Genomic DNA, 26,434 nt, shown 5'->3' with positions numbered 1-26,434 from the left:
CAACAAAAAACTTTCCAAAAAGCACTATTAAGAAAATGAAAGGCAAGCTTCAGACTTGAAGAAAATGTTTTTAAACTTATGTCTGATAATGAATTTATATTAAGAACATATAAAGAATTCTTATAACTCAGTAATAAAGAGACGAACCTAATTTTAAAAAATAGGCAAAAGATTTGAATAAGCACATTACTAAAGATCTATGTAGCAAATTAGACATGAAAACAACTTGAACATCTTTAGTCATTAGAGAAATGCTAATTAAAATGATAATAACTTTGACTACACATCCACTAGAACAGCTAGAACTTAAAAGATTGAAATTACCAAGTGTTAATGAGGATATGGGAAAAAATGAAACTTGGATTCATTGTTGGTGGGAATGCAAATGATATAGTTACTTTGGAAAACAGTTTGGCAGTTTCTTATAAAATTAAACACGTAGTTACTATATGATCCAGCAATCCTACTCGTAGATATTTGCCCAAAAGAAATGAAAAACATGTCCACATGAAGATTTGTGCCCAAATGTTTACAGTAGCTTTATTCATAATAGCCAAAAATTGGAAAAATCCCAAATATACAAATTGCATTGTACCCATACCATTAAATGCTACTCAGAAGTAAGAAAGAGCACAATGCTGATGTGTGCAACGACATTGGTCTCAAAGGGATTATGCTGAGTGAAGGAATCCAGCTACAAAGACTGAACGAGACTACCTTGTATTTATTCTGTTGATATGAAACCGTAGAAAATACAAACCCAGTCTATGGTGACAGAAAGCAGATTAGTAGTTGGCAGGGCAGAGGATTCGAGGGAAGGAATCGACTGCAATGGGCACTTTTGGGAGTGTTAGAAGTGTTTAGTATCGTGATTCTGGTGGTAGTTGCATGATTGTATACACTTGTCCAAGAGCTCATAGAGTTGTATACCTAAAATTAACCTGTATCTCGTAAATAAGGCTGATTAAAAGTGATCGGTGATAAAAATGGTGGTGGTGATGGTGGCTGGCAGTGGTGGCATCAGCTTCAGCACAGAATGAAACAGGTACCACAACTGCATATATTTCCTGTAGGCAACAGGGAATCCACTGACCCAGTGCATCTAGGGGAATCTGATGGGCTGATTTCTTTCCACTTTGTTGTGGAGCCTGAGCTAAAGAGCCTTAGCAAGATTTCTTGTAGTAGGAGCTCTGTTCAGCCTACGTGGCTTGGGGCTTCCCTGTGTCTGCATCTAAACTGATAAGGCCAACGTGGTTGACCAGAATTTACCAAGATGGTAGCTGCACCTTTTGTGCATGCCTTAAACTTAGAACACTGCGAGTTACATGGTCAGTGGTAGGTCAATGACCCTGTGTCCCAAGGTTTAGTGTAAAGAGCATGAAGTATAGAACTAAATTCACTTGAGTTTGAATCTAAGTCTTACATATCAGATAAATATCTAGGTCTTGGTTTCCTCTATAAAATAAAGATTTCTCCCTGAAACGTTATATGGCATATAATAGGTGGTACATGATACATGGGAAGGGTTTTCTGCTCAAATAAATATGAGAAAAACTGGAATCATCAAAATTTAAAAGGGATCTTTATCATAGAACTTCTTAGAGCCTTTCATATGAATTTCCAAGAAGACAGAAGTAAGCAGCCTGTATTAGCGCTCTCTTGCTTCCACATAACAGCAAGTCATCTTGAATTCATTAAGGCAAAGGAAGGAGTTAAGTAGAAGTCCCATGTAACCATAGGGAGGGCAACAGGATCTGGGAATTTGAGTGCTACCAAGGCACTCTCTCCACACCACAGGAAACTCAAATACCAGGACTTCCTGTCTCTAGTGCTTTAGCCACTAGGAAAGGACTGAGAGTTATTTTTTTCTAATTCTAAGTTCAAAAATCCTTAGGAAGGGCTCCAATTTACCCAGCTTGAACCGAGTGCCTTTCCCTGAACCCATCAACTATGGTGCCTATGAGCACTCAACTTGAGTTACGATGCCCATCCCTGCGCCAGTCAGTGGGAGTGGAAAGGCGGCCTATAAAAGAGAGTACTAACCCTCATTTAAACCACATTATTAGAAGAAAGAGAAGGAACATTTTCAAAATGGGGTGAGGATTTTGTTGAGGGAAGATCAAAAAGTAGATAGTGCCTAAGTCTACACCTTATTGCCCACTCACATGCATGGTTCACATGCAGTCATTTACATGTATATATGTGCAAATGCAATGTCAAAATTGTTCTTGCCATCAGTGGGTAAATATTATAGATCAAGTGCAGTAAAGTGACTCAGCAAGGTGTTTGATTATCTGACCCTCGAGAGGTCTTGCGTGGTTCATTGGCCTACAAAAAAGATCTTCTTTTAATGAAGCCAAATATCTGACCTTCTGTTTTCCAGGTGACTTCAGATAGGCTGGACTTTGTCTTTTGCACCTTACTAAACCAAAAGAAGTAATTGGCATATGCTGTGATCTTAAATTTATTCCCTGGATGCAGGATGTTGCCTCAGAGGAAGACAGGAGTGAACAAATTAAGTTAATGAGGAAAGAGTATTGAGAGCTGGTTGGGAAAGAAATTAAGAATTCTGATGTGGTCTTGGGTGTTCACAAGAAACTGATAGGTGTCCATGAGAAGCAGTTGGTGGAAAAGGCAAGTTAGACAATGATACTGGGTTTGGGGTGGTTAGATACATAGGAGCTAGAGCACTTTTTTCATATCCGTAACCACTACCCAAGTCTAAAGCTACCAACATCTCTCCCCTTAACTCTAAGGGGAGTTAGAGTTAACTGTTCCCACCTACTCTCATTTCCTCCAAACCATCCCCATATCACAATGAGTGACCATTTCAAACTGAAAATAAGATCCTATGTCTTCATGCTTAAAGGCTTCCAATGTTTTTCTACTGCTTCTAGGATAACACCTAAAATCCTGAGCATGCCTACAAGGCCCCTGCTCCAGGACGTGCCCCAACCCACCTCTCTTGCCTCATTTCATTCCACCCGTCTGCTTTCTCTTAGCAACCCAGCTACACTGGCCTTCTGGGACCTGCCTTCTTGCCCTCCACCCCAGGGCCTTTGTACGTGCTTCCCTCTCTGCTAGGATACTCTCTCTCCTCGCACAGTTAATCATGCTCAGCTCTTCAGGATAGAGCTTATGCACTGCTTCTTTGGAGAATGTCTTCTCAGTCAGATTTCTTGTTAAATCGCTCTTGTGTGGGGCTACGTGGCTTTCCTCCTGAGCACCTTACTCAGTTTGTGATTATGCCCTCGCTGATGTGAAAATGCCCACTGAACCTTCAGTTCTGTGAGGATAGAAACCACCTCCATTGTACTCACTGCCACCAGCATGTAGAAGATACTCAGTAAATATCTGCCAAATGAATGGTTGGAGGGAAGGAGGGAGGCAGAGCCTTTTCCTGAAAGAAAATGTAATAAAGGTAGAATTGCAGTGTTTATTTTGTCTTTAAAGGAAAGAAAACACTTATAAAAAACACAAAACTACTCTCCGATTATTTGGTTGTGAGGGTCCTGTAAAGACCTTCCCCACTGGATGGGGAAGCCAGGTTGAGCTAAGAGGATGCACAGCTTTGGCTTCACCATGTGTAGTTCAAGTTGGGGCTGAGAGGTAGAATTTCAGGTTAGGAGGAATAAGCCCAGGGAAGTGCCCTGTAGTTTTGGCAGTTTGAGACATTGCTCCTTTATCTGGTAAATTGCATACCTGCAGCCTGGGGAAAGCAGGGCCATAAAGAGGGTCTAATATGTGTGATCATTTCCTGGAACTTGGAGAATTAGCCGGAGAAAGGTGGAGCAACAGAAATAAAATTAAGAAATAAACAAAGGGTGCATTTATTTGACTGAAGACTTTCTAAAAGACCTTGAGAAACAGAGGAGCTCCGCAAGATGTTTATGTAATCGAATGTAATTTATCTGGGACTGAAAGGAATAATAACCGAAACATATTTCACTTAAGTGCATCTGGAGGCGCGTGAAATGAGACTCTCGGTGGTGGCCTGTGCCTGCCCGTGTCCTTGGTGTTTTGTCCTCAGGCTGCAGACTGGAAACGTGTTGCGTGGAGCAGACATGGAGCACAAAACAGTAAATGACCATACTCAAAATGCCCCACAGTGTAACATCCTCCTTGCTTGGCAGGGAAAGGGCTCACCATTTGGAAACTCAGCAGTGCATTAAGTATTTTAATAATCATTGTTGACACACAAAGCATATGGCCCTTCAGAACTCACTGGATCAAGTGTTGAAGTCTTCTTCTAGGTTTCTAAAATTCCCTTACAGAAATTCAAACAAAATTCAATTAGGGCACATTTCAAAGCATAGTAATTCATGAGCTTTGTGCTATAAGCGAATGAAATAAGTTTTCGCCTAGGATAAGAGGATATCTATGAGTAACCGATTATGTTAATGTAAAGGAAAAAGCATAATTCACATCCCCACAAAAATGTTAATTTGCATTTAATTAGAAAAATCTAGAGCCTCCCCATAAGCAGGCTGGCCTTGCGGATACCTTGCATTTTCTGTGTCAAGCTTTAAGACCCATCTGAGATATCCCCCATCAGAAGCCTTTACTGTCCACCTACCTACCATTTATACCTGTTGTCTATGGCCACAATAATGCTGTGAAATAAGCAACTGTAACACTCAGTGGCTTAAAATAATACAAATTCCTTATTGCTCCCAAGTCTATGGGTTAGCAGGACAGCTCTGATCTCTGCTGAGCTCCCTCCTGAGTCTGTGGCCAGCTGTGGGGTGGGGAGGGGCTCTGCTGATCATGGCTGGCCTCCCACACATGTTTGGGGGTCAGCTGGCCAAAGGCTGATCTGTTGGGACAACTGAGCTCTCCTCTTGTTTCTTGCATGCACAGCCCTTTCACACTGCTCCGGCTGGCCAGGCCAGGCATGTTCTCAGGTTGGCCTGGCACATTCTCATGGCCATCTCAGAGAAGCCAGGGAGAAAGTGGCAGCATGCTAACATTTATTCTTTTCCTCCAGTTTCATCACATTCATTAGCATCCATTGGCCAAGGCAAGTCACATGCCAAGCGCAGCGTCAGAGTGAGAAGAGATTGCAATGTTACAGGGCAGAAGGTGGGATACTGGGAGGCCAGTCTTCAAGACTTTAAAGCCATCAACCTACACCCCAGCCCACCCACTCCAGCATTAATCATTCCCTTGTCTGTGCTACCTACACTCTTCAACCTTAGTCCTATTGTACTTTTCCTATTGTATTATAGTACAGTTGCTAATGTGTCTGTCTTCTCTAAAAGAGTAGGGGGACCTTATGCCTGTGTGGATTCATTCATAAGTATTTATTGACCACCTGCTATGCATCTTATTTCTTTACAGACACCCCGGTGCCTAACAGGTGCTCACTAAGTATGTGTTGAATGAATGTATACATGAAAGCTCACATTCATATTCATCTCCTTTCCCTCCAGAAGAAAAGGGTGAGGAAAGATGACTCTCGGGGCACCAGTTGAGGAGGAGGTGTTTCTGGCCCATGCAACTGGTGAACCAGTGAGGACACCTGCACTGAGTATCTCAGCTGCTTGAACATATTTCCCTCCACACTCTCCCACTGCTTCCCTCTGGAACTCTGGTTTTCTTTTCTCTGTCTCCTTATTTCTCTCAAAGGAAGACAGAAAAATCACTGATAGTTAACTTATTCTAGATTCTTGTGACAGTCAGGGCTCCCAAGTTCTCTACCTGGAGTCTCTCCACTCTACAGTGGGGAATGATTTCAGCTCTGGGACTCATTTCAGCTCATCGTCATTTTGAGAGGAGCCGGATGGCTTCTATTCTCTGGTTTTCCCAGCTCTATAGACCAAGAATACAGAGAAATTCTTAGGAAATGTTTTATGCAGATATAGACACAGACCCTGTTCACACAGGGTATAATTCTGTCAATACGGTGTTAAATGTACTACTTCCATTATTTTTCAATTCCATAGGATATACAGGGAAAACTTGTGTTTCTGGGTAGAATCATCATTTTGAGCCTCTTGATTTTTCAGCAAATAATGTAAGTTGCTTAGGAGGCAGAATAGCATGACTTTGGAGTCAAGCAGGCTAGTCTGCAATGCCAGCCCTGCCTGTTACTTTCCCAAACGAAGCCTCTTACCCTCAGCAGTCAAAAAGGGTAACAGCAGAGGCTAAGGAAAAATAAAGCTGGCTGGTGGTGAGTGAATTGTAATAATTGTTCATTTGAATCAATTGTGAGTTATATCTATTGTTAAATTGTTACAGTTGTTAAATTGTTACAAATGGTAACATTTGTATCGATTGTTACTGTTATTCTCTTAGGCCCTATAATTTTATAAACTGTGAATACAAATTAGCATTATTAGTGGTAAAAGTTAATGTATTTTATATTAAATCATCTTCATTAGAAGTGATAAAATCATCACTTCTAAAACTATTTTAAAGGTGATGCTTTAAAATGGTACTCAGGTAACTTATCTTATGAAATGACCTGGAAAATTTCTGCCTTCAGTCACCAAGGTGTATTCAGCACCTGCTTTGTACCAGGTCGCCAGGTGCTGATCATATAATGGCCATCAAGGTAGACATTGTCCTTGTTCCTGGTATTTATCCTGTAATGAAAGAGCTCTTATTACTACTAACTCACAGTTACCTACCCGGTAACCACCATTGCATGAATTAGCTGAGATAAATTAATGTCTGGCTGGCTTTCCCTGGTTAAAATATGATGTGGTGCTGCCTCAGATTGGAGGGAAGGGGAATTTTAGTGTAACCATTTTTAATGTAGCTGTATGACATTTTAAAACCTTCTATTTCATTATCAGATAATATATAGAATAGATATTCCTGAATCTTTTCCTCACCTTCACTCTGTCCCTGAATTATTCTATGGCTCAGAGATGGATGGAGGATTGCTTGTGCACATACTCAATTAAAGAAATTTGAAAGTTTATTAGTGGAGGTCGTTTTTTAGGCTGTATCACAGTTCCCCTTTGTGGTATCCTAGACTGGATCTTGGAACAAAGAAGGACATAAATTGGTAAAAAAAAACAACAACAAAAAAACACAAATAACATGTGTTGTTAATAGGATTGTATCCGTTTTAATTTCTTATTTTCAACAAATGTGGCACGTTACCTAAGATGTTAACATTTGGGGAAGCCAGCTTCAAAGATGCCACCCTGCGTGTTTCCACACTTCTCCCCACTCTGGTCAGTTTGCAAATGGCTTGAGAGGAGAGGAATTTTAATATTTCACTGAAAAATGTAATTAGGATGGTAAGTTTGCTATATAATCATATGCAGTACTGTCACTTAGGTCCCTTGGAGACACAGAATGGATGTCATAGGATCTTGCTTACCTAGAATTTTCAAAGGTGTTTTCTTATATGAAAAAGATAGCCCACTATTGGTCTTTGCCAACCGGCAAGTTTTAACTAGTTAAGAGTTTGTTCGGTTCAACATGACTCCTTTTGCTTTCATAGGTCCAAGCACAAGTACGCCTTGCCAAAAAAAGCTTTGACAAATTGAAGATGGACGTGTGTCAAAAAGTGGATCTTCTCGGAGCGAGCCGATGCAATCTCTTGTCTCATATGCTAGCAACCTACCAGGTAACAGGGATGTTTGTCACGATGAACCAAGAATGTTATGGGGTTTAGAGAACAGGGAGAGATGGTGTTTGAGCTAAAAGTATGGCTTGGGCGTTATGAAGTTCTGAGTGCCTTTCTCATAACTTACCTCCTACATCTCTCCCTTCTAGTAGACTGCAGTTTAATCAAACCAAGTATTGGCGACAGACACTGTCAGTTCCCACTCCCTGGCACTGGCTTAGGCGGTGCCTTCTGCCTGACTGCCCTGCCCCCTCCGTTTGTGCCTGTCCAAATCCCGCTGTTTGATGTACCTCACACTGTGTCATGTCCTTCAGAAAGCCTCCTGTGAACTTAGCATCGATGCCTGTGCTTCTCCCAGTACAGTCACCCACTCGCCAGGCTCTCATAATGTCATGAACGTGGTTTTGTCTCCTGCTAACCTTGGGTTAGCACTGTGTATCCATCCACAGTACCGTGAGCACCAACTGAGTGTGGGAGGCCGAACTCTAGTGTTGTAGGGAATATAAAAGTTAATAAGTCATCAGTCTCATCTATGCTTCCATGTCATTGAATCTATTCTGTTCATCAGTTTATTAAGTTCTTTAGATTCCACATATAAGCGAGATCATGTGATGTTTGTCCTTCGCTGCCTGGCTTATTTCACTTAGCATAATATTCTCCAGGTCCATCCATACTGTCCCAAAGGGTACGAGATTCTTCTTCTTTATAGCTGCGTAGTATTCCATGGTGTGATTGTCCCACAGCTTTTTTATCCACTCATCTACTGATGGGCACTTGAGCTGTTTCCAGATCTTAGCTATTGTAAACTGTGCTGCTATGAACATAGGGGTACATATATCCTTTCTGATGAATGTCAGAGGGATGGAGGGGGGCGGGTGGGTGGAGGGGGAGAGAGTAACCAAAGAATTTATGTGCATATATACACAACCCAAGGACATGGACAATGGTGGGGAGAGGGACTGGGGAGGGGGAAGGAACGGGGTGGAACGGGTCATTGGGGAGAAAAAGGGACATCTGTAATATTTTAAACAATAATAAAACTTAAAAAAAAAAAAGTTAATAAGTCAGATTCCCTGTTCCCGAAGAGCTTAAGGTTTAAGAGGGAAGTCAGAGACAGTAAAGTTTGGCTGTATTTTCCATACCTCCAGAGCAGCACAGGACGTGCTAAGTAAAATAAGTTCTACAAAATCCAACCAGGATTTGAAGAGGGAGAAGTTGAGTCAGTTGAGGGAATCACAGAAGTGTTAATGATTAGCCCTGGGTTTTGGAGGATGGACCTGGAGTAAGTACAAAGAGAGTGGACAGGAGAGCGTCCCAGGTCTTAGAGCACATAAGCCATGGGCATCAGCGTGTTTGGGGGAACAGGCAGGCGTTGAAGTTTGGCTGAAATGCAGGGTATAAGTAGGGGCATAGTGGGAAATGGGTCTGCAGAGGGGGGCTGGAATCATGGTTTGGAGGACCTTGACAGCCCCAGGTAGGCACACTTCTCTGGGCCCATGACTAGAACAGGGCATTCAAAACATTAATAGCTTTACTGTCTTTCTTTACAGACCACTCTGCTTCATTTTTGGGAGAAAACTTCTCACACCATGGCAGCCATCCATGAGAGCTTCAGAGGTTATCAACCATATGAATTCACTACATTGAAGGTATGAAAGCTAGAGAGACCATTAGAAAACCTTACGAAAAGTAGTTTTGTTTCTATCACAGTGTCCATTCCAGCAAGCATTGCTATTCTAACAGACCCCAATCAGCAAAGTGAGAACTGTGCCCCCCAGTAGAGCCTTTTTTTAATACTCATCTGAGGATATGTTTGTTGATTTTAGAGAAAGGAAGGGAGAGAAAGAGAGAGAAAGAGAAACATCAATGTGTGAGAGAAACATTGATCAGTTGCCTCCTTTATGTGCCCTGACTGGGAATCGAACCCACAACCTTTTGGCGTACAGAACCGTGCTCCAGCTATCTGCCACCTGGCCAGGGCCCCCAGTGGAGTCTTTTTTACTGCATCAATATTCAAAGCCACAACAATGCAAATACACAGGTTGAACCTTGGGGTACATGCCACTAGGAGCTGAATTGTGGTGAACTCCAGCCTGAGGATGGGTCCTGTTCCTTTGAAACGCTGGTTTGACATTACTGAAGAGAGGATTGTACAAGTCTAGTACACTCCGTTACTCTAATTATTAAATTCAAATATGCTCACTTGAGAAGGTACTTTTCTCCCTTCTAACAAATCGCCTTTTATTCTGTACCATCTAATATAGAAATGGATTTTTCCAAAAGACTACAGTAATATTCCCTAATTGACAAAGCAACATCAAGCTCAGTGATTTCTCAACTCAAAAGGGATACGTATGAAACGCCTGATTCTCAGTATCGCAACTGAATGGGGAATTATTTTGCTCTCTAATGGTTGCTGAGGATGATTTGGGTTCCAAAAGGATTTTAAGAAAAGTGAGTGAACACTGGGTTGCCAGGCCATATCCTGAAAAGGAAAAGACTGGGAAAGAACGAGTTAAAGTTCACCTTGAAATTACCTTGTTTCTAATTTTTCAGGCAGTTTGTGTCTCATCATCTTACTTAATAAACATTAAAAAGCTATTTTTTTTGCCATTAAACATGATTTTGAGATGTTTGTAATGTCACTGCATCTACAAAAATACTAAGACAGAAACCCTTTAAGACCCTGGCCCTTTAAAGGAAGGCCCAAGAGGAATCCAAGACAGTCCTCTCACCTTGAGATGTACCTGACCTGGCATCAGGTGGGACACCTGGCCCTGGGGTTTGCTCCTCACAGTCCTCTGTCAGCTGGTCACTTACTTGCTAACAGGCTGCATGAACGGATTCAGAATGTGCATTTTCTTGTTCTGTCAGCCTGACTATAAGCACTTGAGGGGAGGGGGCTTTTGTTTCTCACGTGCCAACTGTCCTGCACACAGAGACCCCACAGCCTTCCTCAGCACATCGCAGTGCTGCTGCTGTGGGTGAGGACTGTGTTCCTTCCCTGCGATTCACTGCTGCTTTCAGCACCTTAGAAAGCTGCTGTCCCAACCAAGGCTGATTGATTAAAATTAGAAGAAAGAAAAAAGAAGAGCACAGTTATAAAGAGTAAAACGGCAATAAATATGTACCTATCAGTAATCACCTTACATGTAAATGGCTTAAATACTCCAATCAAAAGGCATGGGGTACTTTTCTAAGAGACAGGTTTCCTCATTGCCTCTGATTTCAGCAGAATGATGCTTAAATGTTAAACAGTGATTTTTTGCCGGGATAAATCGAAGATATAAAGTATAGTTACATGGTGAGATGCCTCTTTCATTATCTAAACTTTTTTGTAGTTTCTACGTAACTGTAAAACTGACATGAATAGTTTTGGTTTGATTTTTGTTTAAGACTGAAGAGTACATCTTATTCTCAATGTTCTAGATAAATGAGTGAAATGTAGTTCTGGCGGGGTCCAAAGTAGACCTTAGTTGGGCAAAGATACTATGAATGAAAAAGTATTTTAAGAGTAAAATATTCTGCATTGTGAATATGTTAGTATAAAGATTTCTTTCATCCCACTTATCCCCCTCCTTTAGAATAAGCCATAGTTTACAATTGATAGATTTGTCTATATAAAAATATATATTAAAGAGAAGATATATATATATATATATATATATGAAAGTCATTAATTCTGCTTTGTTAGAGTGCAGGTCACTTATTGCATAGAAACTGGCCTGGGCTTTATACTCTAACATACTTTACTTTTCCCAAGATATGAACTTGCTTTCTTTAAGCTGAATTTTCTTTTACTGCTTAAATCACTTATGTATATCTGGTAAATTATGACCAAATTTTTGTTAGATTGCATACAGTGAATTGAAATACATGTGGTACACTACAGGATTGTTGTGCTTTTGTTTTGGTTTTCGTTGGAAACAAGGTCTGTGTAGATGGCTTGTTACTGTTAATTTAAAATGTTCTATAATGGTCCATTACCTTTTATGTTGTGTTGTGACAGATTGGGCTATATATTTAGTAAACTGAAATATGATACTTTACAATTTTGTTTTTAGAAAGGTAATCCAAAGGTAAAATGTTTATACTCTTGAATATATTAGCCTCAGCCTGTATAAAAGTTTCTTCTTTAAAGTAAACGTTTTACCAGAAACAAACAAACAAAAAGGCATGGGGTAGCTGAATGCGTAAGAAAACAAGAACCTTATACATGCTGTCTACAAGAGACCTACTTACAACAAAAGACACACGCGGACTAAAAGTAAACGGATGGAAAAAGATATTTTATGCAAATGGAAATTTTTTTAAAAAGCTGGGTAGCAATTCCTATAGTCAACAAAACAGACTTTAAAACAAAGACCATAAAAGAGACAAAGAAGGACACTACATAATGATAAAGAGAGCAATCCAACAAGATTATAAAACCCTTGTAAACATGCATCCAACATAGGAGCACCTGAATATATAAAGCAAATTTTGATGGACATAAAGGGAGAGATCAACACTAATACAGTCATAGTAGGGGATTTTAACACCCCCTACTGACATCAGTGGATAGATCTTTAGACAGAATATCAGTAAGGAAACGGTGGCCTTAAATGACACACTAGATGGGATGGATTTAATTAATATCTTCAGATTGATTAAACTTATTACAACTCACACTCTTTCTTACACAGGCCTGAGCAGAATCCCATGCTTTATTTTTTGATAAGGCAGAGAGGGGCTTTGGGTTTTTTAAATTTATTTGTTATTTTGTTACTTCTCACCTGAGGATATTTTTTTCCATTGATTTTTAGAGAGAGTGGAAGAGAGGGAATGAGGGGAGGGGAGAGAGAAAAACATAGACGTGAGAGAGACACATTGATTGGTTGCCTCCCACACTTGCCCCTATGGGGACCTGGGATCAAACTTGCAACCCAGGTATGTGCCCTCGAACGGCAATCAAACCCAAGACCCTTTGGCACGTGGGCTGACGCTCTAACCACGAAGCAACACCAGCCAGGGTGAGAAAGTTTGTTTTACGGCATGAATGCATGAATGTGCATCAGATTTTATTTTATAATACATACAACTTCAGAGGTTGACTTATGAAAGACAACTGTACATGACACAAATCAGCCAGGTAGAAGAGGAAATGATACCTACCCCCAAATACAACTTAAATGAAGCTCAGGTGTGAGGTAATTGCATATAAAGTACAATATGAAATTGAATTTGCGCCACAAGCATGGAAGAATCCTTGTGCGTATCCCTGGCCTCCTGTGCTGAGGAGAGTATGGCCCCTTCGTTTTTGCCATGACATTTAATCCTGCAGAGAGAATCCAGCTGATTACGTTAGAGGACTTCTGGGCAGAGAATTTAGGTAAAGTTTAATGGTGGTGGTTCAGGACATAATTGCAAATATTTGGGGCAGATGACTCTCCACTGCCTTTTACATCCCCAGAGCCTTCCTCAAATTATGGTTTAAGTAGCAGTTTATGGTTTAATTGTAATACAAACTCAGGAGGAGTAATACGTCTGTTAAGGTGTAATATGATTATGGTTATATCAAGAATGTTAAGTGTCCAGAAGTCAACCAAATAAACTCTGCTTTTATTACCTCTCTTGAGTGCTGTTCATCTAGAATCTCAAGCTAATAGCTAATTATTTTTACATGGATTCAAACCTGTATAGTAGAATGCTGTTATTACACAGCCCATCATTGCGTAGGTAGAGGCCCTGTGCATTTCCTGTTGCATTCAGCACCCCCCCCCCCCCCCCCCCCCCCCCCCCCCCCCCGTATCACCACGCAGCCTGAGGATATTACCTGACTTACAGCCCCCTTGCACTAATACATTTTTTAAGTACATGCCTTACATTTAGATTTTCGTTGGACCAAGTCATCTTTTAATGTATATAATTTTCCTCTGACTGGCACTGAATATTGATAATGGATACTTTGAAATTTAAGTAGATATTTTCACGATTTATTTGTTCCCTGGATTTACCTAAGTAAATAGCCCCTTAAATGCCTTTTGGGTCTCTGGTGGGAAAGAAAACATTGTCTTTGGAGAGGTTCGCCAGGCTCTGTTAATGAAAAGCAACCCATTTGTTTTCTTTGCTGCGGGGTGTATTCTGAGTGTGTTGATAATGGTGCCATCCCAGCTGTATTTCCTGACTGTTAGTTTTATGCTTGATGAAGGGTGATAATTAATGTGTTAAACACTCAGTGCATCCTGTTTGGGGGAAGAGTCTTTTGCTGCAGCATTGCAGGGATATAACTCATGCCCCAGAAGTTCAGGTTTTGTTTCTAATGAGCCTTTCTCCAGAAAATAGGTATAGTTCTTTTACAAAGTAATTTTATTATACAAGTGCATTGAAAAATATCCAAGTCACCATTTTGACATTCTATAAATAACTTGTGGTAATCTGTGTGTGTGTGGCAATAGCTTTAGTCAGGCCTGATGCGATTCTGTTGATTCTACTTTTAGTAGCACAGTCTTTTCATTTTAATTTGTGATAGATTTTTGTGGAAAACCTTAGCATTGAACTCTATGGAAAATTTAGCATTGAAATTTAGTATTAAAATTTTTCTAATCTAGTAATTTTAACAGCTCAAATTTAAAGTAGAGAGACTGTTTCTTAAGTGGTTTCCGATAAAAGAAGCAGTGCCGTAATCTCGTATTTTCAAACAATAAATATTTATTGATTCATTAAAATGCTACTAAGCATATGCATTTTGCATAACTTATCATTAATGTGTTAATTTTATACCGATTCTAAATCATCTGGAAATGTCTCTCTCATGGTAGAAATGATCAAGTCATGGGGACAGAGATGGAATGTTACTAGCCTATTTGAAAGCACTGGCACTTTCTTAGAGAAAGTAATTTAGACTTAGAGTTTAAAGCATTGTTAAAAAACTAAATGAAATGCTGTATGTAGGAAAGCAGTATCATCTTAAATTACCAACCCTCAGATGTGGTCATGTTTGCTTCATCCTTTCGGGATGTCATTTACTTACACGTGTCCCCGCAGATCCAGAACAGGCACGGGTTGGGGGCAGCGGGGCTCAGGAGTCAAGAGGCTTTTCTCTGGAAAATCTGAAATCTCGTTTTCATCCTTACCTGGCACCCTGGCATGGCATGAGGGTTGAGTCAGATATCTGAATAGAGAAGTGAGCACAGGGCCCTTCGAAGAAGTGGACACGCTCATTCAGAGCTGGCAGAAGAGAAGGCATGTCCCTCTGCACTTGTGTTTTTAAAGAGACCAGAGTGGCTGTATTTAAGGAAAATGCCCGATAGCAAAGTGTCTTCCTGTGATGTGCCCCTTCCAGTGTTTTAGAAGGAAAACTAGACTTTTGACTCTGGATACAGAATAGAGCTCGGGAGCCAATCCAGCCTGTCACTTCCCCACTGTATGGTGGTGGTGGTGGCAGTAATGGTGGCAGCCCCGGTGATGGCACCATTGGCCCCAGGTGGGGGTAATAGGGATGGACTTCGCAGGAATACTGTAGTGGATCCGGGAGGCGGCCATTGGCTGTGGATACAGAAGTGCTGGTTGAGGTTGCCAGGCTCCGAAGGCTGGCGTGAGTTACTTTCATACCCACCGTCTTCACCCCGGATGACTGGCATCGCAGGGAGTTTCACAGGCAAGGCTGCGAATGGCAGTGGGATGGGAGGCATCTGAGACCTCGCCCAGGTAACCCAGCTCTCTCCCTCCCCGACTCCCACAGATGTTCTTGCAGCTCCCTCCCAGCCCTGCAGGCCAGCCTGGGCTCATCTCATACCCTCGGGATATGAGAGGGTGGGGCAGGTCTGCAAACAAGAAAGGAAAGAGAGCCTCCCAGCCCTGCAACAGGGCTCATTCTGAAAAGGCATTTGGGCTTTGCAGCTAGCTCTTAGTCTGTGCCAGATTTCTAACTCTAAGGAAACCTGAATTTGGAAACCTGAATTTGAAAACCTAACTCTGAGCATGTTTAAAAATAACCATTGAAACAGATGTGCCACGGTTCCCTCCTTTCTCTCCCGGGGTCTAAGATGTAGCACTGTTATGTGGAACATCATTCCGGAGACCAGAGTGTTTTTAGCTTTCACAATTCAAAAAACATCTTTTTCGAAATTTTGTTTTTCTCAGATCCGTATGCCTAACAGCCTTCTTCCACCCACCTCCACATTTCTCAGTTAATCACTTGAGCATTTACCGACAAGCCACATGGCTCTGTAGTTACTTGCTTTGAAAATAAAGCCATAATAGTTTTTATGAAAATTGGGTAAATATCTCTGCAATGCTATTTTCGTTGCCAGTCCCAACATGGCAATTACTCATGGCGAGCCTCCAGGAGATCCTTTTAGACTTTCAAGTTTTCACTCAGTGTCATTACTTTACACAGCATTTAGCAGAATGATTTTTTTTTTTTTTTTTTTTACCCAAGCTGCTCCAGGCCAGATCATTGCAAACAGCAATTTGGGACCCATCCAGGTCACTGGGAGAGAAGTGGTTAGAGGGGTTGACCACGACCACCACTGACATCTGAGGTGGGCAGGCCAGCATGTGGCTGGTCATCAGCTCACCCATTCCTTAGGATGACTGATACTTGTTCTTCTGGGCAGCTGGTCGCTCAGGCACTCCTCCCAGAAATGAGTTCTTCTCCAACCCCCACCTCCTCTCATTCCCTAATTCTTCATTGAGAGGAAAGGAAAAAATTATCATTGTGTGGGTGGCTACTTGATGCCAAGCCCTCTGCTCAGGGTGAGGTGTAGTAATGTCTAGGAGAGTTTGTCATGCTACGGGAGACTCTAATGTAGCAAGGTTGGGTATCCTAATTAGGTTCAGCATTGGCATATAGAAAGTGAAGTGCCTATATTATAGTTAACCCTCAAAATAACCTTGGGAAGGTGGGTATACTTGTTCTGGTTTGCATGTTTCCCAGACGAAACCGAAGCTCAGAAAGGTCTAGTAATTTGCCTGAGGCCACACGCCCAGTATGTGGTAGGTCTGGGAAAGGGGGATGCTCATGCTTTTTTCACTCTGCCCTGTGGCATTTCTTCCAGGTGGCACTTCTGGCCATGAGGCAGGAGAGCAGGAGAAAACAGAAGTGCCACCTTTGAAAGGTACAGCTGTAAGGCCCTGGTCAGGTAGCTCAATTGGTTAGAGGGTCGTCCCGGAAAGTCAAGGTGTCAGGTTCTTTCCCTGGTCAGGGCACATACAAGAAGCAAGCAATGAGTGCATAAATAAGTGGAGCAACAAATTGCTATTTCTCTCTCTCTCTTCCTTCTTCTCTCTCTCTAAAGTCAATAAAAAAATTTAAAAGGTACAGCTGTAAACTTTCAATTAAAATAACACTTTGATGTGTTTGTTTGTAGGTAAAATCATCCTTTATGTGTCAATCCCTCACATACCTGGGAACCTATGGTCTTTCCTTTAGAATTTGGAACGAAGTCCTCTCGATCTCCTTGGCACTTCATATGAAAGGGGAGTTCAGTAAATGTTCTTGGCTTGGCTATTGAATACTGTTCCTTAACCCATTTGTAGAATTTTTAAAGACCTGGGTTCAAATATTGATATTGCTTCTACGTATTAGTGGTTGAATGGCCTTAAGCAAGTTACTTCACCTCTCTGAGTCTTCATTTTCAAGTCAGGAAATCAGGAGGACACTGTTTATCTGGGCTCTGTGAGATACGTAAAACAGGCCATGCAGTGCCTAACACAGGATGAACCCTTACAACATCTAATTCCTTTTAGATTTTTAAAAGTCGTTGATAAGCACATTTTGAGTGCTTACCTAGAGCATTATCTAGAGAGTTAATCCTCACAACGTTCCAGGAAAGGTAGACTCGATGTTAGTTCCATTGTCTTGATGGGTAAACAAAGGCCCCAAAGTGGGGAAAGACCCTTTTCCATGTCCCAGCATGACACAATCTGTTTCCAAAGTCCACCTCTTCCCGGGACACTGTGATACCTTCCCAGTACCCATTTCCCTTCTTATTTTAAAGAATAAGGTTATATAATTTACAACTGTGTTTATTTTTTCTCTAATTTTACTCTTTAACATTTTGTTCTATAGTACAACTCGAGAGTGCCTTCTGGTCCCAGATGAAGAGTGTTCCTCATACAGTGTCTTCATAAATTTATAACTGTATGACTGTGTGGGTGGGGAGCACACGTGCTTCATGTTCATGAATTGTGTGGCGCATACACATCACGTCCTCTGCTTTTTGTTTCTCATGTGCTGCCAATTATATAAACACAAACACACACACCCAACCGAGCCCAGCATCTTTCCACCATGCCTCACTATTTTGAGCACTTTCATTTCCTTTTATGGACAAAATCTGGCACCTTCATATGCATACCAGTGTAATTAATGGGAAGCAGCGTAAGAAAATTAAATGCCGTAATTAAAGATTAGAGAAAATGTTATCCAATTGTCAAAGTCAAACATTACATTTAGGTCAGATATTAGGGCTGGCTGCTGGCCTTTTGTCTGTGAAATTTGTTTGTGGAGTAGTTTTGCTTTCATTCAGATGATTGTTGCTCTGGCTTTTTATTTTCCTAATATAGGAAGTAGTAACTCCCATTATTATATGAAGCTGTTTCCTTTCTAAGACACTTCTGTGAGCTCGGTCTGTGCGTTTCCTCTGTCACGCTGATCTTATATATCATGTGTGTGCTTCCTGAAACCGTTTAAGCATTGATGGAAACTATTAGCATGTCAGTGCAGCCTTAACAGAGAAAGGTTACTTAGTCCAAAAACATTCTTTCCTCCGCAGAGAACTTTTCAGTTTCATATGATGCTGTATGGCTGCTGGTAGTAGTGATTTTCACAAGCCGTTTTAGTGGAGGACCTAGTGGGTTTGGGGGTTAGAAGCAGAATGCTTTGCCATTTCATCTCTGGACATGGGTTTGAGTGTGGCTTCCATCAGCCAGTGATACAAAATAGTTCCATCTGAGGGCTGCCTCATCTGTACCGCCAGCCAGGCCTCAGATTCATTTCGCCCGAGCAGGTGTTCATGTCACAAAGAAAATGCTGTCACCTCTGACTTTCACGGATGCTACAGGGTTAAGTGTTTTCAGCTGAGTTGTGGACTTTAATGTAAAGAATTCACCTCCACCCCACCCAGTTGGGCCTTTTAATCAAACCTTGGAGAGAGCAGTGGTCCACTGTGTAGAATATCCTGTATCTATCTGACAGTCACATGCAGGGGCTAATTTTGAGAGACAAAAGGGGACATGATTTGTCCTCTGTGATGTTTCAGAGTTCCTCGAAGCCTCTTTATCTCTTGAATGTATACCATCTTTGTCAGAAACGAGTTCCATGTGTGTTGTTGTGGGGTTTTTCCTGCTATATGGAGGAATATTTAGCTTAGTTGATCTAAAACTCTTACTTTAAGAGATGCCCCTTGAAAGTGTTGTAAAATTGATTGTGCTGATAGTTGCACTACTCGGTGACTATACTAAAAATCATTGAATTGTATACTTTAAATGGGTGGATTCTATGGGTGAATGATATCTCAGTGAAGCTGACATGTGAGTGCAGACACACACAATTCCCCTTGCTTGGTTCAAAATGCTAATATTTAATAAACAAGCCCATGTGCCCAGTGTTATTTTTTGCTTATGGTTTTAAAAACCCTTTTATATTACTCTCCTGAGCCTTTGAATTTCCTAGCTAAAGAGTTCTAATTTTTGCAGTTTAACTTATGTACATTAATTTATCAGTTAACAAGTATATATTTAGCATCTCTTTTAAGTGGCAACAGCCAGATTATTAAAGGGACAATGGTAATAGTAGGACGTAGGATGACAGGAGCATTTGTCACAGGAATTATTAATAATAAATTAAAGTAGCAATTGGAACGGCGGCCATTCTGTTGGTGAAGCACAATAGTGATTGAACTGTGATTGTGGTGACAGGGAGCCGACAATGGAGTCCCTGCTAATGGCCCAACAGGGGAAGGGGTTGAAAAGAAGGAAGGAGTGGTTTACATTACAAAGGAATTGTCTGAGAGCTGTTCAAGTGTGGTTCTGAGGGGAGGTCAGGCCCGAGACAGAGGGGATGATGACCTGTCAAGGGCATCTCAGGGGCTTAGGCGAGCGCCCCGGCAGCTGGACACAGCCCAGCGGAGAGCAGACGTGTCCTGGCCCTGCCTAGCTCTGACTGATAAAAAGGAAATGCGATGAGAGGGTAACCGAGCAAACCAGGAGGCCTGGACGAGTGTCACAGAATCTAAAAGGGAGTCTTGGAGCCATTGGAACCTTGGCTGACAAAACTCCTGGCTTCACTTTGACCAGGCTTGGACCACTCTTTAAGAAAGTAAAGCTGCATCTGGGGTGGGGTGGGTGGGGGGGGGTGAATAAAATGCTATGATTGGCAGATCTATTGAAAAGAGTAAGTCCTTGACATCTGTTGAACTCCTCCTTAAGTTTGCACATTTCCAAAATACACACACACACACACATATACACGTGCCCTGCTTTAACTAGATGCTTTGAGGTATATAAAAAAAAAAAAAAAAAATCAGACTACAGTCCATATTCCAGTTGCCACATTTGTTCCAGTCCTGTTCTTTATAGCATCTCCCCCTCCAGCCAAGGCTCATGGATTCCATTTAGTTCGCATGCATTAGAGAGACAGAAAGAGCACAAGAATATGATGAAACTAATGAGGCAAAATGTTAAATATTGATGAATGTGGGTAAAGGAATGTTCTCCCCGTGTGACCCCTGCCGACCTCTTTATCCCGGTCTCATAAGTCTTGTACTCTCGAGCACTAGACTACAGCCCCAGTGGCGTTCTCTTTGTTCCTCAAACAAGCCAAGCTACTCCCACCTTTCGGCCTCTGCACTCGGGGCCCCTCTTCTCCCGAGCTGCACTTGGCCGGCTTCTACGTGTCATTTAGCTCTCAGTTGAAGTGTCACTTCCAAGAGGGGACATTCCTGTTAACTGAAATAATGATCCAATCACTTTCTATCCCCCTATTTTAATCCTCTGCATAGGCCCATCACCAGCTGATAATTTTGTCTGTCTTATTTACCAGTGTATCCCTAGCATCCAAAACAGCACCGAGGTGCTTAAAAACTATTTTTCGACTGACTGTACTAATCTAAATGCCAGAAATAGGGAGTCATTGCAAATGATGGCAATGCCTTATGGATGTGGTTTGTGCAAGAAAGTGCTTCAGATCTTTAATCAGGGACATATATTAAATGAGAAAGCCTTGGCTCTACATTAGAATGATGATGAATAAATGTGCATTTGTATATTTTAATTAAATATTAAACATTTAGATACATAAAATGTTCTCCACTATAATGAAGTGGTTTTGATTATGAAATACCAACACATTATATTGGTTAAGAGGACATCTACTCTGTATAAAATATATATTTATATACACGCACAGAGATTCCAAGTATATAAGTAGTATGAGTATGAAAAAAAGAAAGGAAATACATGAAAATACTCATTATTTGAAGGAAATGAAATTATGAGTAATTTTTCCTCTTTAAATTTTCTTAGCATTCTGCATATGGTATTATTATTTAGATACAAAACAATACAGAATAGATACAATCACACATTAATAAAATTGTAAATGTAGTTTGGAGATGGAAGGACTTTCTTGAATTTGGTTTGGAGATGGAAGGACTTTCTTGAATTTGGTTTGCTCATTGTATGAAGCTTTACGGAAAAGTGGTAACCCATCTGGGCTTTGCAAAGACTGATATACTTTTTAGAGTGGACAGATCAGGAGAGAGAGCTTTTTGGTTCAGAAGCAGAATGAACCTAGATAGGAGGGGACAGGAGACAAGCTTAATTGAATGGAAAGCTCACATTTGGGGGCTAGAGGGATGTGACTTGGGAGAGTAAGGCCGGATCACATTTTAGAAGATCTTTTAAACTAGGCAGAGAGGTTTAAACCAGAAGTGGGACGGAATAAGGAACTACTATAGGTAACACCAGTGTCCCTCTGGCATTCATGGCAGACTCCAAAATCAATCACAGCTCTGCTCTGCGGAAACTCGGCCTCCAGACCACCTTCATCCAGCCCTCAGCCAGTGGCCACTAACCGGTCAGGGCTGGCATATGACACTTAGTTGCCTCTTCCATGTATGTTGTCAGACTAGAGAAGTGAAAACTGGGGCAATAGAAGGCAGGAGAAGCAACATGAAGGCCCAAAGGATGGACTTTCACAGCTCTGAGGATATAAGCAGGATAAGTGTCTTGAGAAGTTTCTTTTGTGTTTCTAGGTTTGTATTTTAATTAGGGCCAGAAATAGAGATCTTTTTGTATAACTCATTACTCATTGTGAGAGAAATGTTCTGCCTTTTCAGGCTTTGTCACTGGTGGACAGTTTTTAGGCAGTTGCTTTGTAAAAAATCTTTCCTTAAATGTTTAATAAACCTTGAGGACATTCACTCCAAGAAATATGAGTCATAAAAAGACTCCCCCCCGTTTTTTATCTACAGGGATTTAGATACACCTGCTCTGTCCACTCGTGGGAGTTAGCTTGTCAGAATATGTTCAGCCACTATTTCTGTGTTTTGTGGGGTTTTTTTTAAAGGTTTTGTTTTCTCTTATTTTTTAAGAACTGTTTTTAGGTTGCAAACTAGCAAACAATTAAAATGAAATCATCTCATCTTTGGGGGAGAAAAAGCTTCTATGCTGTCAGGGTGTGGGCTGCAAGCAGGACAGAATGTTTATCTTAGCTGCATGTTAAAGATGGCAAATAAAGTTAGCAATAGCCAAAAGGCCTTCTTTTGAATAACTTATCACACAAGGGAAAATATAAACCTAGTAGCAAAACAACTTTCCTTTATGGGCTGGTATTTCTTGGATGGGTCTGAGAACATATAAAATTTCATTTCTGCCCACTTGATTGATTCAGAGTAACCTCCCTAAATCTCTCAGTCAAGGTTTGGTTGCTGGGACCAGTGGCAGCTGAATTTTTTTATGGATGATCTTTGTTTCTTTTGTTGTTTTCTCTTTATTATCTATGGCTCATGATCAAGAGTTTACAAGACCCTGTGAAAAAACTGGCTGAGAAGGAAGAAAGGAAGAAAATCGCCCGGCAGGAGCGCACCCAGGCCACAGCAGAGGAGCCGAGTCAGTAAGTCACGGGCCACTTGTCTGGACAAAATCTTTGTTCCCACAGGCAAGAGCAGCGCAGTCCTGACTGACCGCGTCTGGTGGGGCCTTGGGCCCAGGGTAATTGCTTTACTCCCTCACTTCTCAGAGTAGATGTGTTAAAATTGAGACCAACCCTCACCCCCTAACACGTATTTCTACCAGACCAGGACTCACCCCAAGAAGAGACCTATTTCTGGGGTCCTTAGAAGGGACACACTGATGAGTTCGGTGGGGCAGGAAGGGTGGTGTCCCTTCTGCTGCTGGCTCTGTGTCTTGTGGCCTCAGCCCATCTTTCTGCTGGCTTTCTGGACCCCATCTGGTCCTTTTGTCATCATCACTTACAAGATCCTGTCCTAGATAGGAAATCCCCTGGCTTTGGTCTCAAGGAAGGAAGTAACCTATGAAATTGCCTCGTAACTCATCTCATACTTAGGTATTATCATCCGAAAGTGTTGAGTTGTGACATTTTGGTTGCTGCTCTTCAGACCTGCTGTTTTGTTCTGCGAGGCCAGGAGCAGCTCTGAGCACAGGAAGTGACTGATCATCTTCGCTTGTCTCCCCTTTGCAGACACGGCGCCTCCAGTCACTTTAAACACAGAGACACGGTCGGCACGCGTGGTGCGGACCTTCTCGCTCGGACGGAGGTCTGACCGGGACCCTGTGTCTCTCCCTGTTGGCGTGTCGCCTGCAGGGGCCGCATTACCCTTGAACGGGGCTGGCCTAGGAAACCAAAGCAGATAATCCTCCCATTTGCTCTTCCGTTGCCCCACAGAAAATGTAGATGACAGTCTTATGGCAAAGCAGCCTTATATTTCTACTGTGCTTCTAAATAAGGATTCAAATATATATATATATTTTGTCCCACTCAAATATTTGCTGCCCACTTTAGCCCCCCACCCTTTTTTTAAAGCAAATGCCAGAAGATTTTTTGAGTGCAGAACAAAAACAGGTTTTCACTGTAGGAAGGCTATAAAATGTGATCTCAGTGTAGTATAGTTGGTTATATTGGGGGAAGCAGTTTAACCTACTCCTAGTAATGAAAATAATGCTAGCTGCCAGTTAGTGAGCACCTACTGTGTGCTAAGCACAATGCCAGGTGCTTTATTTACATTACCTCCACTCATTCTCACGGTAACCCTGCATGTAATCAGTGTAGGCACTTCCCCAGCGTGTGAGTGATGGAGGTGAGGCTCAGAGAGGTTAAGGGAGTGCCCACCGCCCCTGGTGCAGTAGGAGGCAGAGCCTGGCATGCGTCCTGGCAGCTTCTTTTCACCATATATTTTACTACAGTCCACATAAAGCATCAGCCTTTACTCAGAAGGGAACTACCCAACATCATCTTGGTTAGTTTTAAGTAATTTCAGAGTTCTGCTTTATTTTAGTACTTTGTTTTTAAAAGCTCAAAAGTGTAACCCAGAAACTATTTAAAATGACAATGAAAACTTAACAAGAATTTTTTTCAGAAAGAGCAGGTAAAGGTGAACCAATGTGGTATGAGGGAGGTTTGGAGGCACCAGCGGGGTCTTAGGGTAGGGATATGTCTGCCATGATCTTACCCATGTATGGTGAGAGTTGAGTTAGGCGACAGTCATCTGCCTCTGAGAGTGATCCTGCTCTCAGCCTCATGCAATCTAACTAACCTCCTGAGGTGTCCTGTCCTGTGACACCAGGAATCCGAACAAGCACCTGCTTGCCCATTTGTTTTTTAACTATGTTTTTAAAAGTGATCACTTAAGTATTTGTCTTACTTGTACCTAACTAACCACCTAGATATTTACGGAATATGTGCCTTACGATGAAACCAGATTTAGATGTTAAGATGCTATTAACCAGCCTTGGGACAGGAGAAAACCAGCAAATGTATTCCTCCTTCAAAAAATGTATAGCCTGCAACTGACTATACATCACCTTTGTGTGTGTGTGTGTGTGTGTGTGTGTGTGTGTGTGTGTGTGTGTGCGCGCGTGTACAAGTGCAATAATAGATATTGTACAGAAAATCTGGCTGTATCATAAATATAACATTTTCAGAACTAGATTACTAAACTTTTTTATTTTATTTTAAGGTTAATTTCATTAGAGGAAGAAAACCAGCACAAGGAATCCTCTAGTTTTAAGAGTAAGTTTTGATTTTTATTTAGAATTGATTCTGAAATACTACTTGCTCAACAGCAAACTCCTCCTAGGCCTTTGTTCTTTTCCAGTTGAGAAAACTGTATATGAACATGCTTTCAGTCTTAAATTTTCATAGCTCAATGGTGTCGACCCTATAGTGTTATTGAGATAGATTGTGTATTTTGAACCAGGAAATGGCATCATTAGTCACGTCAACAGCAGCTCGTCAGAAGAGCATCCACAATTCAGACGTGGCAGACAGCAGTTTCTTTTACAACAGATGATATCATTTCTGCTATTACCTTTGCTAATAATGGTAGTTCTAACTACCATTTGGGTTGTAGGGATAGTTTTAGTAAGATCACATGATCACATCTGGTGAGTATGGTTTTCATTGTGTTGTGGGGTGGGTGTCAGTCGGTTTGGGGAGCAGGGGGAGAGCTTGGCACCGCCTTCCAGCAGAATTGGGCAGAAGGTACAGAGATTTCCCACATACTCCCAGTGTCCACACGTGCACAGCCTCCCCATTATCAACATCCCCCACCAGAGTGGTGCATTTGCTGTAATTGATGGACCACTGTTGACACATCTTATCACCCAAATTCCATGGTTTACATTAGGGCCCATTCTTGGTGTTATACAGTCTATGAGTTTTGACATGTATAATGACATATATTCACCATTACAGTATCACACAGACTAGTTTCCCTGTCCTAAAAATCCCCTGAGGCTTCACCTAGTCATCTCTCCCTCCCTCAAACTCCCAGCTACCACTGATCTTTCTACTGTGTTCATAGTCTTGCCTTTTCCAGAAGGGTGTACAATTAGAATTGTGCCGTATGTAGCCTTTACAGATTAGCTTCTGTCACTTAGTAATTTTAGCCAGGCCCATATATATGGCTGACGTTCATTAGCACCATCAAGTAATAGTCAATCACTTAAGTTGCACATTGGTCCACGGAAGGAGAATCAGTAGATCAGTTTTTTTACTAAACAATGTACAGGTTCAGGGCTGTTAGCTCAGCGTTCATTGAGAGCCAACAGCGCAAGGGGAGCCCTGCTTCTGAATGGGTTTGTGGATGCCATTTCTCCCCGAAGCTGTGTGGACGGTACACCGCAGTAGCCTGTGGGCACGCACACCATCCTGAATCCCCAATAACCAGCTGCTCGTTGTGTTTACAGCTGAAGAAAGACAGAGTGTTTTCTCTGCCTTAGACAAGAGCTCTACAAATAACACATGCTCAGGTAATCCGGATGAAAGAAAATGACTTCATTTTAATCATGTTTCAAACTCCTTACAAAATAAAACTAACTCAGGATTTTGTTTTCTTTCCCCTCCTCTACTGGACTGATAGATGAACTGTTAAACATGCAACCTGAGGAAGGTGGTAAGATATATGCATTTCTTTGGATTTATCATTTGTTTCATTTTTTTTAATACCAGTTTTACATGCAGGAAAAAAGTGATGTTTGTCTTTTGAATAGATGACTGTCATTTGCCTTTACAAATGAATTTAAATATGCTCAAGCACATGTTATAGTATGTGTGGCTGTATCATCCTTAGTATTATTAATTTCACGATGTCAAAGTACTAAAGCTAAAAGTCATGATGTCAG

At 41.5% G+C, this 26,434-nt stretch overlaps 1 protein-coding gene across 18 annotated transcripts in view; it reads left to right on the top strand.

Annotated features, from left to right (window-relative positions):
• Nucleotides 1-26,434, top strand: part of ICA1 (islet cell autoantigen 1) — a 124,586-nt gene that overhangs the window by 77,638 nt on the left and 20,514 nt on the right. For all 18 annotated transcript variants that reach the window (XM_081147064.1, XM_081147075.1, XM_081147060.1 and 15 more), the window contains 6 exons: nt 7,460-7,585; nt 9,136-9,234; nt 22,588-22,685; nt 24,769-24,821; nt 26,000-26,062; nt 26,173-26,205. In XM_081147064.1, the coding sequence (XP_081003190.1) occupies nt 7,460-7,585; nt 9,136-9,234; nt 22,588-22,685; nt 24,769-24,821; nt 26,000-26,062; nt 26,173-26,205 (472 nt within the window). The remainder of the gene's footprint in view (nt 1-7,459; nt 7,586-9,135; nt 9,235-22,587; nt 22,686-24,768; nt 24,822-25,999; nt 26,063-26,172; nt 26,206-26,434) is intronic.

Source organism: Miniopterus schreibersii (assembly GCF_964146895.1).
Source record: "Miniopterus schreibersii genome assembly, chromosome: 9".
NCBI classification, from domain to species: domain Eukaryota; kingdom Metazoa; phylum Chordata; class Mammalia; order Chiroptera; family Miniopteridae; genus Miniopterus; species Miniopterus schreibersii.
This window is presented reverse-complemented; position numbering and strand designations above follow the sequence as displayed.